The sequence below is a fragment of the Parasteatoda tepidariorum genome, chromosome X2 (genome assembly GCF_043381705.1).
Source record: "Parasteatoda tepidariorum isolate YZ-2023 chromosome X2, CAS_Ptep_4.0, whole genome shotgun sequence".
Lineage (NCBI taxonomy): Eukaryota > Metazoa > Arthropoda > Arachnida > Araneae > Theridiidae > Parasteatoda > Parasteatoda tepidariorum.
Window position 1 is genome coordinate 34934354 of NC_092215.1, and position 21120 is coordinate 34955473.

At 31.4% G+C, this 21120-nt stretch overlaps 1 protein-coding gene and 1 long non-coding RNA gene across 2 annotated transcripts in view; both read left to right on the forward strand.

Moving 5' to 3' along the window:
* The window catches only part of LOC139427292 (uncharacterized), a 297439-nt gene that overhangs the window by 105603 nt on the left and 170716 nt on the right, over positions 1 to 21120 (forward strand). The gene's annotated exons all lie outside the window — the stretch shown is intronic.
* Positions 9081 to 21120, forward strand: part of LOC107443772 (glutamate-gated chloride channel-like) — an 85841-nt gene continuing 73801 nt past the window's right edge. The window contains exon 1 of the mRNA XM_043039848.2: positions 9081 to 9881. Coding sequence (XP_042895782.2) covers positions 9802 to 9881 — 80 coding nt within the window. The 5' untranslated portion in view covers positions 9081 to 9801. The remainder of the gene's footprint in view (positions 9882 to 21120) is intronic.

Here is a 21120-nt window from a genome sequence, read left to right on the forward strand (position 1 = left end):
TTGAGAAGTTTCGTTTTTTAAAAAGAAAGATGAGGTAGCCTAAGTATTTAATTATTTTATTTTATTTTATTTTATAACCGTCGTTGAACAGCCGACCCTACTTTTGGGTTTACGACTACTACCCCGTAGCCTTGTAATTTTGAACCCAACCCAAAATACAAGGGAACTCCTGGATCAAGTATTGGAAGAAATTTGCCTTCTTGGAGGACTAATTGGTGGTACTAAACCGCATTTGCTTTACATGGAGAGGAAAACCACGAAAACCTCCCACGGTTAACTCGATTGCAAGGGGACTCTAACCCATTATTCGTCTACCACTGAGGATATTTTACCTTAGCACTGTGGTCGGTGCGAGCCAGGTGACGAATTCATATCTACCAGCCATCGCTGGGATTCGCACCCGGTTCACCTAATTGGAAGGCGAATGCTCTACCTCCTGAGCCACCACGGCTCAAATATTTCATTATTAGAAACGGCACATTGTTATTTAAAGCTAAAATGGTAGATAACAAAAAGAAATATCTTATTAGTAGAAAAAAAAAACAAAAAAAAAACTAATAAGTATTTCCACTTTTTCATATTGGTGCTCTTCATATTTAGACCACTTAGTGGAAATGCGTAACAGATAAAATTAGATTTTAACACATTGCTGACTGGTCACGATTTAACTCGTGTTTTCGTGGCCAAGCGTTCATAGTTGTTGCGTCATAGCAATCATATTAGCAGTGATCTCGTGGTGACTATTTTAAAAAGTAGGCGTAATTTTCCTTACTTTTCAAGTTTTACTATTTAATTCTCTACCAATTTATTATAACTTTACGAAACCCGATATATTTGCAAAACTTGTGGTGAACAATTACCCACCATAATTATGCATAATACGAAATGTTTTCATACACTGTATACTATTTCATGATGTATGGGTTAGGGGACGCTGCGCTGCCCAGGCTCCCAATTTGTTCTAAAGAAAGTAAAGTAAAGTGAACAATTACACGTAGGTGATTGTTTTACTTTTTATCATACGAAAAAGAAATATTAAGAGTTGAATAATAAATAAAAAATTTAAAGTTTGTTTATATTGTTTTACTTCCACATCAGTTCCACAGAGAAGTTGCCGGTCAGCAATGTGTTAACTCTTTGCTCTCAGTTTCTTTTAACGGTTAAAAAAGCAAACGTAATCACTAAAAGTTTACGAGACAAAATTCACGATTACCCACCATATTAACACTTTCATGTCCGGTGACACCAACGTGTTGTCACGTGAAAACCAAACGTTAGCTGCCGGTGACAACACGTTGGTGCCATAAGCAAGCCATACACTAACAGCCGGTGACAACACGTTGGTGCCATGTCCAAGCCAAACGTTAGTGGCCGACGACAACACATACACGTCGCGCGTTGCAACCTGATATTCATGTGACATTTTGTCAAGGGACAATAGAGTACAGGGATGCCAACTGCTCCGCTTTCTGGAATAGTTTTAATAAAGTGGTAGCGTAGGACGGGATAGCCTGGTCGGTAGGGCGCTGGGCCCATATCCAAGAGGTCGTGGGTTCGATCCTCGCCGGCCGAAGACTCCCCGTGTAGTAAATGGTGACTGATGCACGTTAAATCTGTCGAGTCTCAAAGTCCTCCATGTTCCCACAACAAATCAATNTTGTAAGGCAATGTTGGGATTTTTGGACTTCACGACAATTCCTGTATCATCTGCGAAAAGTGCTGTGATGCTGTTAAAGTCTTGTCGGTCGATGGGAAAGTCGTAGGTAAATAATATGAATAGTATGGGCCCAAGGATGCTTCCTTGAGGTACTCCTGCTGTTATTTTCCTGTTTGTTGATTTCATATTTTTAAAGTTAACTTGAAAGGTTCTATTATGTAAGTAGGCCTGTATTATTTTAATGATACCAGTTGGGAATTTCAGTTGTATAAGCTTGAAGATGAGACCCTGATGCCAAACTCGGTCGAAAGCCTTTGCAATATCTAGCATCAGTAGTGCTGAACTCTGTTTGTTATGGAGTCCACGTCCAATATAGTCGACAATTCTGAGGAGCTGTTTGGTTGTGTCAAGATGCTTCCGAAAGCCATACTGCTCATCTGGTAGTGAAGTAAGGTGAGGCTTGATCCTTGTGTAGATAATTTTTTCCATGAGCTTTCCTAAGTTGCACAAAAGACTGATGGGTCTACCAACAACTAGTCAGCTTCTTCAACAAATATATATCTATTTCCCCTATCGGGAAGTCGTTGTATTACATCACGCAACTCGCGCAACTTATTTGAGAAGGAGAGGAAAAATGAGATTTTATTTGCATATTAACAACACATAGTAATGAATTGCTTTTGTCTACTTCATTCCAAGTTATAGATTGCGGGAAAGGAGGTCGAATTTTTAGAGTTATTACACAGTAATGAATTGATTTTGTCTACTTCATTCTAAGTTATAGATTGCAGGAAAGGAGGTCAAATTTTTAGAGTTATTACATAGTAATGAATTGCTTTTGTCTACTTCATTCCAAGTTATAGATTGCGGGAAAGGAGGTAGAATTTTTAGAGTTATTACACAGTAATGAATTGATTTTGTCTACTTCATTCTAAGTTATAGATTGCAGGAAAGGAGGTCGAATTTTTAGAGTTATTACATAGTAATGAATTGCTTTTGTCTACTTCATTCCAAGTTATAGATTGCGGGAAAGGAGGTCGAAATTTTAGAGTTATTATACAGTAATGAATTGCTTTTGTCTACTTCATTCCAAGTTATAGATTGCGGGAAAGAAGGTCAAATTTTTAAATTGTGCCGAACATTTATCTGTTTTTTCCCCATTTCCCCCTCAGCAGATACTCAAGCAGATCTGCCAACATCTACGCATTTTGCAAAATATTTTATAGAGTGGTAGACATTTTAAAACCAAAGCTGTCAGAATTTTTGGTAATTTTAACAACATTTTAAAAACCTTACCACGAAAGAGGTGGAACACAGTGGCGTTGCATATGAATTTGTTAAATCGTTTATATTAAGAGGTGTGGAAAATAAATTTAAATGAATAAAAACTAATACATTAAAACATTAACATAGCTACCACTAGAATAAATTCTTGCAAAAAGCATAGAAAGTTGGCAGCTTGCTGAAGTTGAGAAGAGACACCAAGATATTCTGTAAAACGATTTCTTATGGCAACTGCTACGTTTTTTGTGAATTATTTTGTAGAGTGGTGTAGACATTTAAAAACCAAATCTTTCAGATTTTCGGTAATTTTGCCAATTTTTTAATATTATATTTTTGTTGATTAATTATTATTTTTTATATATTTAATAAATAAATTGTATAAAAGTGACACTTTTTTAAAGCTATCGATTATATTGCAAGAAAATAGATACATGGTAAGATAAAAAAATCGCATGTTTTATACTTCGTCCTTATCTCAATATTACATATTTGTCACTTTCTAATAAATTATAATACGTTTCAAACACGCGTTTTTTGTGATTATATGCCGTCAAGCTATCTAATCAAATATCTCAACAATTGAAACCAATATAAATTTCAAAATTACTTTCTTCGCGATTCTAAGTAATCGATAATCACACTCAACGTTACTAAACAATCATACTGATTGGAAACATTGTTGATAGCGAAAAAAAAAATGTAAATTACAACATTTCTGTTATCAGTCATATTTCCATTTCAATGAAATGTTTTAAAATTGCAGTTAACAAGCTGGATGTTCTGATTTCGCAAGAAATACATGACTTTGCTATTACCTATACGAAAACTTCAAAATCAAAATTTCTAAACAAATGCTAGCTGTAAATGAAAGAAATATCAATGAGGAAGTATGTTGTAATTTACTTTGCGAACCAATAACTTGACAATAATGACATTTTTAACGTATTCGATATCTGATTTTAGATGAATTAGTTTTTTCCGTGATAAATGTTGATTTATTTCGAATGGAATTGTTTGGTTCAAGGGATAATGATTTATATTAACAACGCTGATTTGTGTACGCAATTTAAAAATACTTTCAAATTATCGGAAAGAGATAGTTATTTCAATTTTCATGTAAAACTCTCATGCAAAAAAAAGTTAAAAAAAACAAACAAACAAAACATTTCTTCTATTTTTGGATAAATCAATCAACAATGAATAAAAGCTTGTTTAACCTTATTGAAGTTAGAATGAGTACTATTTCTTAAGTATTATTATGTACGGCTGCCTTTGTTTTGAATTATTTTTAAAAACAGTTTGCTTTTTTAACTTTCGAAGGCATTTCAAAGTTCGGGCTAGTGATCCACGAAATTAAATATTTTCCACTTGGTGGTCCGTCAGGATCAAAAGATAGACTATAGCTGGCTTATAGCAAGAAAATTAAAAAAATAAAATACGATGAAAGATCATTCGATTAAGGTAAGAAAATAATTAAGTAATAAAAGTAATAAAGTAATTAAGAAAAGTAATAAGATGACTAGTAAAGGGATGAGTTTTGTTGATAAAATAAGATTCATTTCACTCTATCCACACGTCAGTGCAATGAAGTTTAGTTTATTGCATTTCATAGCATAACGTATGCATTTCGTACTTTACTTAGCCTATGAAACTTCTACAGTTACCAACAAAAAACTAAAGGGCTCCCTCAACACCAGCTAGAAGAGACAAAGCTTTCGCATGGGTTACCATAAACGAGAAATCCGATCCTTTAATAGTTCGAACGTTGTGACATCTCACTTATTTTCCCTCACTACGCAGTTTAGTAGTCCGAAAGTTTAATTATTTTTAAAAACAGTTTAATCTGCAGATAATAATGATCCGCTAACAGATAATAATGATCCGCGAATTAAATATTTTCGAATTGGTGGTCCGTCAGGATCAAAAGATAGACTATCGCTGGCTTATAGCAAGAAAATTAAAAAATAAATTACGATGAAAGATCATTCGATTAAGGTGAGAAAATAATTAAGTAATAAAAGTAACAAAGTAATAAGATGACTAGTAAAACGATGAGCTTTGTTGATAAAATAAGATTCATTTCAGCTTATCCACACTTCAGTGCAATGAAGTTTGGTTTATTGTATTTCATAGCATAACGTATGCATTTCGTACGTTATTTAGCCTATAAAACTTCTACAGTTAGCAACAGACAACTAAAGGGCTCCATCAACACCACCTAGAAGAGACAAAGCTTTCGCACGGATTACCGAAAACGAGAAATCCGATCCTCTAATAGTCCGAACGTTGTGACATCTTACATATTTTCCCTCACTGCACAGTTTAGTAGTCCGAAAGTTTAATTATTTTTAAAAACAGTTTAATCTGCAGATAATAATGATCCGTTAACAGATAATAATGATCCGCGAATTAAATATTTTCTACTTGGTGGTCCGTCAGGATCAAAAGATAGACTATCGCTGGTTTATAGCATGAAAATTGTAAAATTAAATATGATTGAGAGATATTTTGATGAAGGTAAGAAAAGTGAATTTTGTGGATAAAATAAGTTTTATTTCATTTTATCTACACTTCAGAGCAATGAAGTATGGTTTATTGCATAACGTATGTATTTCGTATGTTACACAGCCAATGAAACTTCGACAGTTTCTACAAACTACTACAACTAATGTGCTCCATCAATACCACTTGGAAGTGACAAAGCTTTTGCACGGCTTACCATCGACGAGAAATCCGATCAGCTAATAGTCCGAGATTTGCAACCTCTTTCTTATATTTCCCTCACTGTGCAGTTTAGTAGTACAGACGTTGTAACATTTTTCCTATTTCTAGCCCACAGCACAGTTTATGTTTGTTACGTTTATGTTACAGTTATGTTACAGTTATGTTTGTTACGTCGGACAATTGAATTGATCCGTGTGGAGGCCTTTTCTCTCGTAGGAGGTGTTGACTTCATACACTGGAAGACAATATAACGTAAGAGAAACTGAAGCAGTTAAAGTAAAGAGAAAAAATAATGTCACCTCATGTACTTGCAGTACTGAATGCGATAATTTTCTGAACCATTCATGCTCTGTAGTAGAAATAAAACATGTAATACAAGGATGCTTATTTATTATTACAAAACATGTAGTAAAAAATAAACATCCACTACGATATATCAGTTATATAAAAATCTTAATTTGCATCCAGGATTATGGAATTAATGCAAAAAAGTTCATTTTTCCAAAATTAGAGTAATAATGAGACATTGTTTTGATTACGTTATAAATATTCATAGATGAAAGAAATTTGACAAATTTATACTTAACCGTTAAATGATTTATTTAAAAAAAAAATTTATCCCTTTAAAAAAAAAGAAATAAATAAAGGTTTAAATAATGGAAAACTGACTTCTTAATTTTTGCTGTAATTACAAATTAGGACTTTTTTCCTTGTTTTGAACAATAATAGATATTATGTAATAGACAAATATGCTTATTACATATTTTAATTGCCATTTTTTATATGCATTTCTTTAATTAACAAGTTATGAGCTTATGAAAACAAAATATTACGCGGAGCTAGCGTGGACAAGTTCATGTTATTTGGGCTCCTGCAGTCATGGGTGAAAGCCCTTATCTAACAAGACGGAAAAGATGAAAAACTGGTGCGAAAGACATTTTATTATAGCATTTTTCCCGAGAAAAATAAAATATCTGTAACTACCAAGATTTCTTTAAGATTTTAACATATATATTAATCTGTTTCTTTTCAAAGATAAAATAGAAATTGTTAAATAGTTTAAAAAAAGAAGAAGTAAACTCCGCCCGAAAATTAACAATTACTGAGATGGTTTTACTACCAGCCTTTTCTCTTTTCCGTCTCGCTTTCACCCCTGCCTGCAGTTCTAAGAAAAAATTATTTTAATGCTGGTAGAACATTCACGTCAATTCTAGCAGGTATTTTTTTCAAGATACCACTTTAAATTTTCGAGATTGGACAGCCCTCATTTCTTCAATAGATATATTTTCTTTAATATGTGACATATAGTTTATGTAATAAGTTTATTAAAAGATCAGAGTTTTTTTTCTTATTCGTTACCACTGTGACAGTTTTCTAAGACAACCCCCCCTGTTAATCTTAATATTAAAATAACGTGGGTTAATAATTAATATTTATTTTTATTTATATATATATATATTAATATTAATATTTGGGTATTTATTTATTGAATTAGATAATTTTTTTTAATTTCATTTGCCTTTCTTTAAGTAGATTAAATAAATTGATTTTATGACTTTTGTCCTCACTAGCCCCATGTTATGGAGCTGGATTGAATAAAAACAACCTTTCTCATGAAAAAAAAAGATTATTAAAAAATATACTTCTAAATTAGCCAATTTCTTTTTTTTTTTTTTAAATGAATGCAATTGTTCGAATTTTAATGAAAAAAGTTACTAAATAAGTTCAAAATAATGATTATTTCACTTTTTTTTTTATAAAGAGTGTCCACACTAGTTTCCCTCTCCTCTTGATAGTTTCATATAAAACTATAAACTTTCGTTTTTTTCTGTTATACTTGAGAAATGTTTACTCTTAAAAAATAAACATAAGAATATTAGTATGACAAACAATAAGCAATCAATTTTGAACTTGAAGATATTTTTAAATGTCTATTACAAATATTTCTTGGGAATTTTATTATTTACTTGTCAACTAAGAATTCGTTTTTAAAAATACAGCATAATTATTTCTTTAAGATAATTCATTAGGAAAGCAAAACTCATTTGAGTTCTTCAGAGTAATTTATCTCTCCAATGACTACAAAAATTAATGTTTTAGAAGTTATTCTTTACAATAATAAAAATTGAAGAAAATAGTTTTATACATTAATTCCTTATAACTAGAGTAAGTTAATTCTCTCGCAGCTTATCCCGCGATTTCTGCGTGCAACGTTGAATCATGATTTGAGCAACGCGTGACTCCCGCTGGGTTGCATTTTTTGTGTCTATTTAACTGTGCAACCCGCTTTTTTCCTGTTCATGGTTTTATTTCGCCTTTTCTGCGATGTTCAAATGTTAATTCAGATCTGAATCAACAGATGGCGTTAGTTGTCTATATTTTGGCAAAATATACAAATTTAAGAACGTTTGGCGGGCTCTTCTCAAAACGTGTTGCTTATTGCGCAAAAAAATGAAAAAAATAATTATTGTTGTTGTTGTTGTTCATTTACGTCGCACTAGAGCTGCACAATGGGTTATTGGCGACGGTCTGGGAAACATCCCTGAGGATGATCCGAAGACATGCCATCACAATTTCGATCCTCTGCGGAGGGGATGGCACCCCCGCTTCGGTAGCCCGACGACCTGCGCGCGAAGTCGAGCACTTTACGGTAGCACAGTTTAACGAGGACCAATACCGCACACCCTCGGTCCCTACGCAGACTGATCCAAGTGGTCACCCACCCGCACACTGACCGTAGCCAGTGATGCTTGACTTCGGTGATCTGCTGGGAACCGTGTCTTAACGATCAGTCCTCTGCGGGACAAAAAATAATTGAAAGTGAAAAAAAATTACAAAGAAACGCTAACTTGCAGCAAAGATTGCAAGGCAGGACTTTGCTTCGAACTTTGTAACGAAGTTTCTCACACTAAACTTAATTTCTAATAAATATTTTTAAAGTATTTTAAACGCATTTTTCTCAGTATAATAAGCATTTATTTGTATTTCGTAAAAAAAAATCATATTTTTAATCAAGATTGATTTTCAAAAATTTGTTTTTATTTGTTTATTACTTTTTTTAAATATTCTGACAACCTTAACTATGATCTGATTTTATATTGAAAAGAGAAAAACTCGATTGTCAAAAACTTTTGCATATTTTAACCTTAAGATGTACGTTGATTTGAAATATTTAATAAAAAAAAACACGCAATTTCTTGAACTTATTTTGATAAAAAAAAATTAAAAAATTACTCAGCGAAAGGGTTTAAAACAGTTTTCGAAATTTAAAGATACATTGCGTGGTTTCTAAGGCGTGAGAGCTTTTGTTCAGCACGGAACGTTTTTTCAGCAATGCGAAGAAAGTAGGGGGATATATTAGCTTGTAGGCATGGTAACAAAACGCTCGAAACTTATGACCATCAGTTGGTCAGTAATATTCAGATGAAGTTTTTCTGAGCTGATAAAGTTGTTCTTTGGGGAACTGTTCATTGTTCGGCAAACACGTGCTTCAATTATGATTCTTTGAATTGGATATGTTATTCTCACTCTTTTATTTATTGTATCTGGCTTATTTAATTATATAATGACGCTTAGTTCTAAAAAGCTTGTTGCAGAATAATACATAAAAATAATATAATTGACATTGGATAGTTAACGAATAGTTACTAAGTTGTATATGTAGTTAGTACATACCTAGCGAAAAAGAGAGGGATAATTATTATGGAAAAGAATTTTTTTTTTCTTTTAATTTCAGCGAAGATTAATTTTTTATGAAATGCACAATTTTCCTTAAATCATTTAGGATGAAAAGAAGAATAGAATAATATAATGAAAGGAATAATATGAAGAAATAATAGGCAAAAATTTTTGTGACAAAAAAATTTCTGTTAAAAAAACATCAATATTATTTATTGTTTTTAATGTCCGAAGATTTTTCAACGAAGAAAAAAACACGAAAATAGTGATTTATATAAGTTTATTTTTAAAAAAAGACTAAGAATTTGAGAAAATCTTTTTAGAAGTTTTCATGAATTTTCAACAACATTGAATTTTTAATATTCAAGGTGGTTTCGGAAAAATTTGTACTTATTGTATACGTAGCTTCACATAAAACTAAAGTTTGAAAATATGTGTTATTTAAATCGAACAGTTACATGAAATTAACATCATTATTCGTTTCTTGGATCTGTTTCTGCAAAATAACCCTGTACTTCAAAACTGAAGCTGCTGCAAGGTGAGTAAACTAATTACAAAAATTATAATTTTTTTTGCATTGAATTGTAACTTCAATATTTAATTATGTTATGCTTAACCATGTTAATTTTATTTGAGAAGGAAAAAATTGGGAAAAAGTGTATAATTTTCTCTAAGGTAAGAGCTAATGTATATCGCTTTACTTAGAATGTACTGTCTGAGGCCGCACTTGCTTATGTCCTGCCTGACTAAAATTTTTCAAACAAAATTTGCTGTCTCGGAAAGGGTTACGGTGGTTTTAGAAATTTTGCTTTCTATATTAACACGTTCACGCCGGGAAAAGTGAAAATACTGGTACGGGAAAAGAGAAAATACTGGCAGAATAATTATTTCAATATTAGATAATGTTCGGGAGGAGTTAATCCATACCTGCCAACTTTCCCTCCTTCCGAAAATGGATTTTCAGAATGGTTGGAAAACAATAAACGAAAAACAATTTAACTCAAAAATATATTTATATTTTGATCCCGTTGAAATTCGCTTGAGCGAGGATTATTGTGCTTTTATATAATTTATTGTAATTATTTATATGTACTGGTGATCAAACTCATTTAGAATTATCATTTTAATTCAAAAAGTTAATTGGAATAACCTGTGTATTGCTACCACTTTAAATATGAAAATAAAATCTTCCGGATTTTCCGGAAGAGTTGGCAGGTATGAGTTAATCTATTCTCAACAATAACAATTCACTGTAGGAAAATTTCTCACTGCAAAGAAGCAATTCAATATAAAAATTGCATCCGTTAAAAACAATTGGTAGTTAAGGATTTTTATCATTCCAGGAAAAAAACTAAAAAATGAAATTTATTGTTACCAGTTTTTACTCCGCTGCGCTGCCAAGATGAGACAATCTAGCGTGACCCACCATTGGGTCACCCCGGCGTGATCGTGTTAATGCAATATTTGTAAAAACTACAAAAGTTAGTCATGGTGTGTGTATCTTTAAGTAAAGAGTTGAGTGCATGAACCAAGAGAGTAACATTTTCAGAATAGCTATAATCATGGAGAAAAATAGAAAAAATAAGGTATCCGAAATATTTCACTTTAGATTTATTATAAGGAGGCGTGCTAATAATTCTTTGTCTTGTTTTATTTACCATTACATAATTTGAAATAAAAATCACGCCAACATACTCGAAAGGTTAGTTATGTAAAAGGCAGGTTAGTTATATAAAAATTAAAGTGCAAGCAAAAAACATTTTTTCTTTATTAAACGTACCCATAGTGATGCGACCGTTTTATGTTATTTTCCATGAAAATTTCACTTCCGGTAAACATTTGCCGGTACATCAATGTCTTTTAAGGTCAAGTGCCAGCCCAGTATGCATTTAACTGGTACTCCGAACACTGAAGTTTCTCCTAATCTTTCCTTAGCAGATATTAAAATATCGAATAAATATAATAATATCATAGAAAAAACTAATATCAAATCGGATATAAAAATGTTTTTGGACATTCATCAAAGCGACTGTGAGATTGTTGACATTCACATGTGAAAGTCGACATTCTCTTGATTTCTGTCACTCAAGGTAACCTAGACACTTCAATATGCAGAAAAAGCAGGACTTGATAAATCAAAAATCTTAGAATTTTTGCATACGCTGTAGTACATTTTCGTGCACAAAATAGATGCCTGAAAGCAACTTTTATATCCCAAAACATTTTTGACGAGTGTATGAAATCATGTGAATGTACCGGCTATTAACACGTTCACGCCGGAGTGACTCACCGGTGGGTCACGCTAGATTGTCTCATCTTGGCAGCGCACCGGAGTAAAAACTGGTAACAATAAATTTCATTTCTTAGTTTTTTTCCGGGAATAAAAAAAATCCATAAGTACCAATTGTTTTTAACGGATGCAATTTTTATATCGAATCGCTTCTTCGCCATGATACATTTCCTTACATTGGATTTTTTATTGTTGAGAATAGATTAACTCCTCCCGAATATTAGCTAATATAGAAATAGTTCTTCTACCAGTATTTTCTCTTTTTCGTCCCGCTTTCAGGCGTAACACCCGGCGTGAACGTGTTAATCTATCAGAGAATGACATTAACATTATATCTACAAAGCTAACAATAGCTGCGCATTTTGAAAACTATTTTAAGAGTTTTTGACAGGTAAAAACTAAAGCTTTCAGAATGTTTATTAATTTTGCCAACAATTTATAAGCTTCTCTATGAGAGAACAGGAAAAAAGTAGCGTTTCATATAAATTTTTGAATTATTTACGTGTAGTATTAAGGAAAATAACTTTAAATCAAATTTACAAAACAAATAATAATATGTTTACAAAACAAATAATAATACGTAGAGAACTGGAAAAAAGTAGCGTTTCATATAAATTTTTGAATTATTTACGTGTAGTATTAAGGAAAATAATTTTAAATCAAATTTACAAAACAAATATTAATACGTTTAAACATAAACTTAGCTATCACTAAAAGAAACTTTCCCAAAAAGCGTAGAAAATTGGCAGCCCAATATCTAAATCAGCAGTTTTATTTTAAGCATAAATCAAAAACAATATTCATTACATACAAGCTAAGAAGTATCAATCTCGACTATCAATCGTATCAATCTCGAATTGATCTAATTGTTTTGCAATGCACATTGGTTCTCTATTAACACGTTCACGCCGGGGTGACCCACCGGTAGGTCACGCTAGATTTTCTCGTCTTGGGGGCACACCGGTGTAAAAACTGGTAACAAATAAATTTCATTTTTTAGTTTTTTTCCGGGAATAATAAAAATCCGTAACTACCAATTGTTTTTAACGGATGCAATTTTTATATTGGATTGCTTCTTCGCCGTGTTAAATTTCCTTACGGTGAATTGTTATTGTTGAGAACAGATTAACTCCTAATAAAGAATAATGCATACCTGCCAACTTTTAATCCCTTCCATTATGACTCTTCCCAGTGGTATTGAAATGGATTTAAAATTTCAATTTTAAGCAAAAAAATACGTTCAGACCTGCCAACTTTTAATCCCTTCCATTATCATTTTTCCCAGTGGTATTAAAATGGAATTAAAACTTCAGTTTTAAGCAAACAAATACGTTGTATTTGAAAAAAATTAAGTAGCCAACCATGATAGTAACGCATATTAATATATAAGCTTAATTTTTGTAAGAATAGTGGTGATCAAAATGATTTAAAAATTAAATTTATAAAAGAAAAAATAGTATATATTTACTACCACTTTAAATATGAAAATAAAATGTCCCGCAAACTCCGGGAGAGTTGGCAGGTATGTACGTTGTATTTGAAAAAGCTTAAGCTGACGACCATGGTAGTAACACATATTAATATATATGCTTAATTTATTTAAGAATAGTGATCAAAATCATTTAAAAATTAAGTTTATGAAAGTAAAGAAAATATATATTTACTACCACTTTAAATATAAAAATAAAATTTTTCGCCAAATGCGTAAAAGTTGGCAGGTATGATAATGGATATTTATTTTATAAATTTTTATTTATATTATTACATTCAGAGATATTTAAGGCGAAAGTTCAACTGTAGAATATGTTACTAAAAAGTTTATGATCATATACTGAATATTGTTGTTGTGTAGGAGCTAATTATGTGAGAAAAAAACCATTAGCTGCAAAAACCTTTTATATATTTTTTTCTGATGTTCTAATTAAGAGCAAAAATATATTTTTGCTCATAAACAGTTTAATAGTTGCTAAAAAACAGTTTAATAGTTAAATATTTGAACAGTTTAATAGTTGTTAAAAAATTTGTTAGATTATCGGAGTCGTATTTGTACTAGAATATAAAATGCAAAAAATAGTCGTTAGAAATTTTTTTTCTTATTCATATTGAGAAATTTATCAATAATTTTGTAAATTAAAGAAATTTCGATTATGAATAACTGAAAATATAAATAACTGAATCTAAGAGCAAATCTGAAAAATGTTTATTTTGGAGTGAGTCGTGTTTAGAAAATTTTATCTTTAACACAGAAAAGGATACCGGTGTTTCATACTGTATTTTATACATTGTTAAGTTGCTGAATATAATATTTTCCTCTTCCTTTAATCTAAATTAATACAAAATAATGAAAAAAAGTACAAAAAAAATGTCTAATAAATATGATGCATTAAAGGGTCGAAAGTTCGAATCCCAGCGATGACTGGTCGATACTAATTCCGCATCCGGCTCTCACCAACCACAGTGATGACGTAAAATATCCTCGGTGGTAGACGGATCATGGGTTAGAGTACTCTTGCCACCAGGCTAACCGTGAGAGGTTTTCGTGTTTTTTCTCTCCATGTAATGCAAATGTGGGTTACTTTCACATAAAAGTCCTCCCCGAAGGCAAATTTCTCCCAATACTTGATCCAGGAGTTCCCTTGTCTTCTAGATTAGATTCAAAATTACAAAGCTACTGAGTTGAACAATGGTTGTCGTAAACTCAAAATTGGGCCAGCTGTTCAATGACTGTTTCAAAATAAAATAAAAAGAAGCAGACTATTGTATATGTACATAAACCTACACGTTCTTTTTAAACTTGCATATTCAGAAAAAGAGAAACTAAACTAAAAATACCAGTTTAAATTAAAAAAAAAATATTGTAGCTTTCGGAACAAAAGTAATTTCAGGTTTGAAATTCCCACAAATGTATTTAAATGTTGTCGCTTTCATTTTCTTCACCACTTGTAAAATGTTTGGTCATATTTAGGTGTTTTTAACGTAAGCAGAAAACTAAAGTATATTAATTTTTTCTACTATTTTTCTTTTTTAAGAATGAATCAAAATGATTGTTTTCTTAATATACCACTGCTTTCATAATATACCATTTTTTTTAAAAATATAATCTCATTCGACATACATTTGTTAGAAACACAAATAATTTTCACAATAGGATAACTTTCAAATCAATATGCAGGGCTCAAAACATCTGCATTATACAAGAAGGTGATAAGATCGATTTCATTGTTGAGGTATGAATACTTTTTGACTTCAACAACTTGGATAATATTAAAGCAGCATATTTATTCTAAAATTGTAAGAAGTGGGCAGGGTCAACAATATTGATTTTTTGGTGATAAAATGTGCACTTTCTAAATGAAAAGAAATAGCTTTTTAGATGATATTGGTAGAACTTTACTGTGTTCTACGGAAGAAACATGTTCTAACAAATATGTCTGCTTGAGAAACATGTTTTTATCTTTCAACAAAAAATGGAATAAAATAATAAAAAATATTTTTGTCATTAATTTTTGATGATAACTTTTGTTTGCGATTCTGAATAAGATTTTTTGCATATCCGGTAAAGAAAAAAATTTGTTAAGAGTACATTTTATAAATTTTTTTTGGAAGAAATCAAATTAATCGTGACTATCACTACTTTCAATTATAACATATAATACTTGAGTTTAACATTGTAACTGGGTACCTGAGACCACGAAACGGACCTTTAACCACTTGGGGACGGATGATTCAGAAAAGCATTCCATACCTGCCAACTCTTCCGGATTTTCCGGAAGATTTCTTTTTCATATTTAAAGTGGTAGTAATTATATACTATTTTTTCTTTTATAATCTTAATTTTTAAATGATATTGATCACCACTATTCTTACAAAAATTAAGCACAGATATTAATTTGCGTTACTATCATGGTTGTCAACTTAAGTTTTCTCAAATACAACGTATTTGTTTGCTTAAAATTGAAGTTTTAATTCCATTTTAATACCACTGGGAAAAATGATAATGGAAAGGATTAAAAGTTGGCAGGTATGNACTTTAATTATTGTTAGTTTAATCATATATATTATCAATGTTAATTCAAAGTATAACTAAGTAGTCTTATTTTGAACAAAGTATTGGTGAATTAAGTAAATCAAACAATTATAACTCCGCCCACAAATAAACTGCTTAAGAAATACTTTGATTACCAGTTTTATATTTTTACCCTGATTGATACGGTTTTATGCTGTCATGCAGGGGCGTACGCAAGGGAGGGGTTTAGGGGTTTAAACATCCCCCTTGAGCTCAAACAAAATGGCAAAAATAAAAATTTTAGTAGAAATTATGCGGGCTATTATTTTTTAAGACTATATATTTTTATTTGCCTTATGCGTACTTTTTTTTCTCACGGTATTTCTCAAAATACTGAAAAAACAGTTACTATAATAGAGTTGTACTTTTGAAACCAAATTCGCGTGATATTGTTACGGGCTGGTTCCTTTCTGTCCTGCCAGTCGCGATAATTCTCGAGATTGGCAATCATTCGCGAGGTTTTTACGCGATGATTCTGAAATCCTAGACGTTCTGTCGTCTTTGAGACAATTCAAGAATTTTGGAGATGCGGTGAAAAATTATATAAAAGGGGGAACGGAGTACAGTGGAGTTAGTCAGACTAAGAGTTATCTCTGCCGCTAGTCTTTCGGAGCTCGTCGCTAAATCTGTTTCGTTTTGTCTTAACAAAAAGTTAATTCAATAGCCGAACCCGTCGTCGCCACTACTTCGACTAGTGAAGAAATCAGTAACAATACCATTGGAGATATTGTGCTCGTTGAAGTTATTCATTCCAGTTCGAAACTTTGAGATCGTAGCATAGCGGATATTTCTATGCCAATAAATATATGCATATATTTGCTGTTCTTGGATCTTTAGGATGCCAAAACGCAAGAATTTAACCATTTTTAATCATTTTGAGAAAAAATCACGACCTGAAATTAGTGAAGTGACAGTATCTGGTACCAATGTAAGTTTTTCTATTGAACAGAAATGTTATACTTCCGTTGAAGAAAACGTTTCTAGCATAACAAAATCTGATGAATGTGAAAGTGGCCCTCAAAGTGTTACTTCCCACCCGTATGACATTGGACTTTTTTCAGAAGATATTACATGCGAGAAGATATTTCACTATGTTCTTAAACTTAAAAGTAAAATCAAAATTTAACTAAACAATGCTGTCTAAATAAAAAGTCAAAATTCTTAGCTCACTAAATTAGGTAAATAATAGTGCTTTATTACATACTCGAATCTTTTAGTAATTTCAGAAAATTATGAACTCCCCCCTTGAATAAATTCTGCGTACGCCACTGCTGTCACGTATTTGTGACAGTCGGCGCGAAAAGGTTAATCATTCATCCTGAACTATTTATAGAACTATTTAAAGGTTTAGAGAAATGTGAGTTTAGGTGTAGTGTGTAAACCAATCTAGTCCAAACCATGAAGTTTCAAATGATGACAAAATGTTTCCATGATATAAATAACCACGGGACACATAATTCGTTTACGTTTCGGCATAATTTATTTATATTTTAATATTTTGAAGGAAATATTTTCAGCATTTAAAACTTCCTGGTTCACTCTAAGCTCAGTTTTTCTATATTTTAAATGCTAAATTGCTTATGTACAATGTTGCAAGAAATAAGAGAATTTTCAGACTTGGTCGATTATCTCTGGACCCATTTTAACGAAACTTGATATGTAATTACATTGATACAATACAAAACAAATAACCATTCAACAAATGCAATACACATCCATGATCGTGCGTAACACTCATTGGAATCGGAAGGTATGAAACAGCGGTTGCAGAATAAACAACAACAAAAAAAATGGGTTAACCGAGAGTATGGTCCCCTCTTATAGATATACAGGATTGCAGCGCGATTTCATACTTGAAATGAGGCAGTTTATCATTTCCTGTGACAATTGGCCTGAATTATCCTGCAATAATTTCATACCTTTCAACTATAACGAGTGTTACGCACGATCATACGTGTGCATTACAATTGTTGAATGGTTATTTGTTTTGTATTGTATCAATGTATGTACGTATCAAATTTCATTAAAATCGGTCCAGTAGTTCTTTCTGATTTTTGACCAAGTCTGCAAATTCTCCTAATTTCTAACACCAGTGTAGTTCACCTACAATGAATTTTCCATGAAGGATTTCTACTACGCGTCCTTCTAAGATAAAAGACGTTATAACGTTCTACTCTCGGGTTTTAGAGTCTAGAATTTAATCCAGAAGAAAAGGAAACTTCAATCATTTGAATAAATATGTAGTCGTGTATGATTTTTTTCTAAGAGAAACGGACCCATTTCGTCACATAACACACTAAGATAAACCAATATTTTGCCACATTTTCGTTACAGTGAGAGTAAAAGCACAAAAACTTTATTTTATTAGTAGGTTAATGCGATTGCTCGGTCATTAGAATCAAAGACAAAACGTTGAGTTTGTTTAGTTGAATCTGGTATTTAATGCCACGATGCATATATAGGACACGCTGAGCCAAAAAATTTTAGTTTAAGAAAAATTCATAAAATAAGCTCACAACTACGGGATCTAGTAACAGAAACAAATATCAGGGTGGAATTTCTACCACATACTCATTTGTGTTAATTCTATCTGGTAACAGAATCAAATATCAGGGTGGAATTTCTATCACATTCTCATTTGTGTTAATTCTATCTGGTAACAGACTAAAATCTCAGGGTGAAATTTCTATCACCTACTCATTTGTGTTGTTTCTATTACATACTCATTTGTGTTACGGGGTCTGGTAGCAGAATCAAATACCAGGGTGGAATTTCTATCACATACTCATTTGTGTTAATTCTATCTGGTAACAGAATCAAATATCAGGGTGGAATTTCTATCACTTACTCATTTGTGTTGTTTCTCTTACATACTCATTTGTGTTACGGGGTCTGGTAACAGAATCAAATATCAAGGTGGAATTTCTATCTCATACTCATTTGTGTTAATTTTACCTGGTAACAGACTCAAATCTCAGGCTGAAATTTTTATCACCTACTCATTTGTGTTGTTTCTATCACATACTCATTTGTGTTACGGGGTCTGGTAACAGAATCAAATATCAGGATGGAATTTCTATCACATACTCATTTGTGTTAAGCTTTTCTTAGTTATAGATGGGTACTGGTTAATTAACAGTATTGCTGGTTATCAGGTTAATAGTTAATACTCTGATCAGGTAAAGTAAATTTGTGTTAGCCATGAAATTCTCAGTGCTTAACCTTATGCAGTGTGATTATTTTCAAATTTTTTTTCTTCCAATTTTTCTAATGAAATTTTTTTAAAAATGATTTCCAGGCAAGGGACTGTAAACCAGATAGAACCAACTTTCAAAAGGTTCAAAAGTATACTCTTACAGCAAAGCAGAACAGTCGGTATTTATTTGATATGCGTCTAGTAATGTTCTTTTCGGTTGTTTCATAATTTGGAATCGAATTTAAAAGAAAAGTACACTTTAGAATCGAAGAACCCATTATGGAACTTTTTTTTAGAAAAATTAATCTTTTTTAGCGTTACGTGAATAGAAATAAATTGCCATGCCTTAATCTCACAACCACGTGACTTAGGTTAAATATGATAAAAATATGCAAACAAACAGTTATAATGATTTGCAGTTTTCATTACCAACTTAATTTTCAAACAATTGAGTGATAACAATTCGATATCTGATATCAATAATTTAAAAGACAGTTTGTCATTTTTACAATATTAAGGTAACATGCTTCATTGCAATCAATTTGTCGGATGTTATTCGATAATGAAAAGTGGAAAAAGAGCTTTCTTTTTCAATATTACAAAATTGATAATGCAATGGAAAGTGTTTTTCGATTAAATTAAAATAAATAATTGTATGACATTTTGCTTATCACCCTTAGCGAATTTTGGAACAAATGAATAATTTCTTTGTCAGAGAAAATTCGAAACTAAAATAAAATAATATTTGAAAAATATATTTTAGGATTTTAGACTTTTGGTTCATTTTCAAATGAAGCATTTTGTAAATGAATGTATTTTCCTCTTGACAATGCAAATACAACTCCTGCTGATTAAATATCAATACTAAAATATTTCCAACCAAGAAAGAAGTATCATTTGGAATATTAATGGTATTAACATTGATTTTTTATGTCAATTTAGTAATATAGCTGAAAATGTATTATCCAAATATTGGTAATGCAATAAATTACTGTTAGTCAAAATAATTGAATAATATAACAGATTACTTAGTAAAAATCATCGAATTGAAAAAAATGATACAAAATGCTTGTGAATTAGAATACTGGTTTATTTTATTCTACATAAAGTAGAGAAATAAAGTTATAACATCTAATAAAGGAGTTATAACATTAGTTAGGACATATAGGAGTTATAACATAAAGGAGTTGTAACATAAAGGAGTTATAACATTTAATTTATCTTAACGAAGTTAACTATTAAAAACTTTAAATTAAAATTACAAAAACCAATTTATTTTTCAAAAGAATTAATAGAAAATATTAATAAAATTTCTTAGTTATTTCCGACAAATAAAACTATATCGATAGTTTTTAATTTTAACCTCACCATGTGATTGAACCAAATCAATATCAGCCAAATAATGCTTTTTTTATTTATTTTTCTCAGCGAAAATTTCACTGAATGACCGAATTTGTCAGTTTGCAAGTCCTTAACCCACCTTTAAGCTGTGAGAACTCTTCTACCTGTTATCACATAAATCTATGGTAGAATGGTAGAAATCACATAAATCTCGGTGCGCTGCCGTGAAGTGGGGCATTAACCGATTCATCTGTAGTAATAAATCGATGATGAGGAGTAGTGAGGAGGAATGGAGATGGGAGGAGGAAGGGGTGCTCAGCACCAAAAAATCGAGAGGGGGTTCGTGTGACAATCAAGAAATGTTGAGTGGCATGGAGTATAATTAAATGACAATATAATCATAAACAATATAAAATAAAATAATCATGAAGATTATGATGATCGATATTATTTAACATAGATCGATAGGTTTACGGACTTTTCTTATATACCTATTTCTACGGACACACGTCAATTTGACGTATGAAAGAATTGTGATTCTTAATTTAATAAATTTAATTTAGTAGATTTTTATCCACCACTGTTTCTAAATAGTTCGTAGGCCTATATAATTCACCACTTTATCTTTGCAAAATTTACTTAGTGGTTATTTACCGTTTTTTTTAATTATTTTGGCGTGTCCGATGCAGTTGGCATCTCTGCACTTAGAAACCAATGTATATGTATACTATAAGAAAAAAAATGAAGATATGAGATATATATTTATGAAATATTCTAGTATTTTATGTTTCAATACTCGAACTAAGCAACTGAAACCTTCAAAATCTGACACTCTGACATCAATTGACATTCTGCGTTTGTTCTTTCTATTATTGCTTATCGGC